Below are 3,309 nucleotides of genomic sequence, written 5' to 3' on the forward strand. Positions count from 1 at the left end.
AATAAATAATACATATTACTTAATAATAAATATACATATTATACAATAATAATAAATAAATTATATAAATAATTGTTATTTTGAATATAATATTAATATAATGATTTATTTTTACAAATTTATATATACAAAAAATTTTAATTTTTAAAAATTTATCTTTTAGGTGCAGTAAACTAAAAAGATTAAAAATAATATTTTAATAAGAAACATATAAAATGGCAAAGAAAAAAGATATTAAATTATCAAGAATATAAAAGTACGAAGAATACTTCTTAAAGGAAGTTTAACTTCAAATAATAAAAAGGTGTAAGAAAACATGACAGATGTTAAACCAATTGGAATCTCTCAAAATCAGCCACAACAAACACAACAACAGTCACAACAGCAGCAGCAACAATCGCAGCAACAACAGCTGCAGCAACCACAACAATCACAGCAACAGCAATCTCAGCCACAACAAATGATGATTGCAACCCATGATATTCAACAACAACAAAATGTACAGCAGCAACAACAGCATGTTCAACAGCAATCATCTCAGTCGCAACAAGTGCAACAGCAAACACAGCAACAAGTACAGCCACAACAAGTTCAACCACAACAACAAATTCAACAGCAAGTTCAATCACAACAACAAATGCAAGTACAACAGCAAGTACAACAAGTACAACAGCAAGTGCAACAACAGCAACAACAACAACAATCGCAACAACAACAATCTAACAGTGGACCACATAACGTTGTTCCTACTCAAGTGCAAGTACAACCACAGGTAGCAGCAATTATGCCTCAACAGCAGGTAAACATTCGAAAAGAAGAATATTATTAATGGAAATATTAAGCATTAACATATATAAATTTTATTATCAAATAATTATTATTAAAAATAAAATAAATTATTATAAAAAATAAAATATTTCAGGGAGCTGTTGCAGTGTCAATGCAACATCAGCAACAAGGAGTTGGAGGTGTATCTATGACTTTGTCTGGTCAACAAGGAGCAACAACTATAACTACTATGGCTGCACATCCACAAGCAGTACAAGTTATTCAACAACCTATGCAGAATCAAGCATATCATTTACAACAACTTTATAATACACAAGGAACTCCATTATTGATGCCAGGGAATTTAGCTCTCCATCCTGCTGGCATCAATCCTTCTTCTATACAGGTACTTAAATATATTCATGATATTTATTACTATTAAAGTACATAAATCTTTTTCTAAGTAGGACACTTTACAGGTTATAACTGCTGGGAAGCCATTTCAATCTGCTGCTCAGTTGACACCTCATATGCTAACTACTGCATCAACACCAGGTCAAGGAGGTGGCCATCCAGCAGCTGGAGGAACTAAGGTTCAAGGATTTCCTACAGGCTACTTACCTGTACCTACTTCTGCTACACCTGGAGCAGGGCAAACATTAGTATTTGGACAACTTGGTGTATTGGGTTCCCCACAACCTCCATCTATACAACAACAACAGCAACAACAATCTGCAAATAAACAAGACCAAGTACAAAAGGTAACATTATTTTTATTTTATCTTATAATAGATATTCTATATTTAATTATTTTATTATTTTTAAAATGTGCAGTATACTACATGTACAGCTGCTACTCCATCCGGAGGACGAGGTGGTATGCAATTTGCTCCTTGGCAATTTACACCACAAGTTGCTTGGACTGGAATACAACCACCAGCACTTTTAACTAATCAAATATTTATTAGAGGTCCTACACAACCTGATATGTTTATACAAAGTCCACAACCAATTCAAGCTCATAATGGTTAGTTTTGCATTTATATTAAATGCAATTTATATAAAATTTTATATTTCCAATTGAATTATTTTATCGTTATAATAGCACTAGCTACGCAACAACAAATTCAAGGAGTACAACAAATTGCTGCAGCAAGTGGAAAACCAAAGGTAATGGATATACAACAACAACAGCAACAACAGGGTAAACAAAGTACAAGTGGACAACGACCTTTGAGTATTTTGCCGTCCTCTTTACAAGCAGTTCAAGCTGCTAACATACGAGCTGCTAGTTCTGTTTCAACACAAACTGTTCATGGAGTTCAAACTACGGTACATGTACAGGTTACTATAATTAAAAAAAATCAACAGTTGAAAAAATGATTTCAACTGTTGTGATTTTCGAATCACATGTAAATATATAGAAACTTTTTTTTGTTTTCATACAATGAAAAAGAAGTTTTTTTTTTATGTTTTATAACTTAGAGTGGAAAAGGAAGCGGTAGTAGTGGTAAAGGTCGTGGTAAACCACTGCAATCGCCGCAACAGTCACAGCAAACGATGCAACAACAACATCAACAGGTTTTTATTCAACAGCAACAACAGCAGATGCAGCAACAATATCAACAACCACAAGTGCAATTATCGCAACCACAAGTGCAATCACTGCAATCACCGCAACAATCGCAACAAACGATACAACAACAACATCAACAGGTTTTTATTCAACAAAAACAGCATACGCAACAACAACAACAACAACAACAGATGCAACAGCAATATCAACAACCACAAGTGCAATCATCACAACAACAAATACAACCTAAACCAATAATAAGTGAGATAATGTTTTGCATATCTAAAAAAAAATGATAAGTTTCTATATATTTGTTATTATAGCGAATTTTATATCTTTTTTCTTATAGCGAATATGGCACTACAACAGCAACAACAACAACAACAACCAACAAATGAAGAGAATTCTAAACCGATATTGAAAAAAGAAGAATCAATACCAGTCACAATAGAAGAAATTACAGTATCTCAACCAGAAACGACAGGTTTGTTCATTATCTAATAATCTAATAATCATCATCTATCTATATCTATATCTATAATCTATATCTAAATCTAATCTATATCATTATTCGTATATATATATATTGCATCATATATCTCATATATCTCATTCTATATACAAAGTTAATATATTTGTAGGATATCTTTGAAAATCGATTCTAAAAATCGAAATAAATATAAAAATTGGAATTCAAAAATATTAATTAAGGCTTAATTATATAATTATAATAAGTTATAAATATATATTAAGTTTACATTAAATGATGTGAGAACAGAATATGATATAATGAAGATAGAGAGGTTTCACTTTCTTTTCTGCTTCCAAAAATGTCTCATGAATATATTTCATTAGTGAATTTTTATAATGAATTATTATATTTTTATAATATTTTTATAATGAATTATTATGAATATATATTAATGAATATATAATATATTAAGAATATATATTAAAAATGTAAT

At 30.6% G+C, this 3,309-nt stretch overlaps 1 protein-coding gene across 3 annotated transcripts in view; it reads left to right on the top strand.

Annotated features, from left to right (window-relative positions):
• LOC102671218 (transcription factor SPT20 homolog) overlaps positions 1 to 3,309 on the top strand; it is an 8,420-nt gene that overhangs the window by 2,737 nt on the left and 2,374 nt on the right. The window contains exons 2-8 of one of the 3 annotated variants that reach the window (XM_031511647.1): positions 164 to 799; positions 923 to 1,174; positions 1,236 to 1,529; positions 1,603 to 1,795; positions 1,874 to 2,112; positions 2,254 to 2,605; positions 2,694 to 2,828. In XM_031511647.1, the coding sequence (XP_031367507.1) occupies positions 317 to 799; positions 923 to 1,174; positions 1,236 to 1,529; positions 1,603 to 1,795; positions 1,874 to 2,112; positions 2,254 to 2,605; positions 2,694 to 2,828 (1,948 nt within the window). In that variant the 5' untranslated portion in view covers positions 164 to 316. The remainder of the gene's footprint in view (positions 1 to 163; positions 800 to 922; positions 1,175 to 1,235; positions 1,530 to 1,602; positions 1,796 to 1,873; positions 2,113 to 2,253; positions 2,606 to 2,693; positions 2,829 to 3,309) is intronic. The other 2 variants (XM_031511648.1, XM_006618036.2) reach the window with 2 other exon arrangements.

The sequence above is a fragment of the Apis dorsata genome, unplaced genomic scaffold (assembly GCF_000469605.1).
Source record: "Apis dorsata unplaced genomic scaffold, Apis dorsata 1.3 scaffold_339, whole genome shotgun sequence".
Taxonomy (NCBI): Eukaryota; Metazoa; Arthropoda; class Insecta; order Hymenoptera; family Apidae; genus Apis; species Apis dorsata.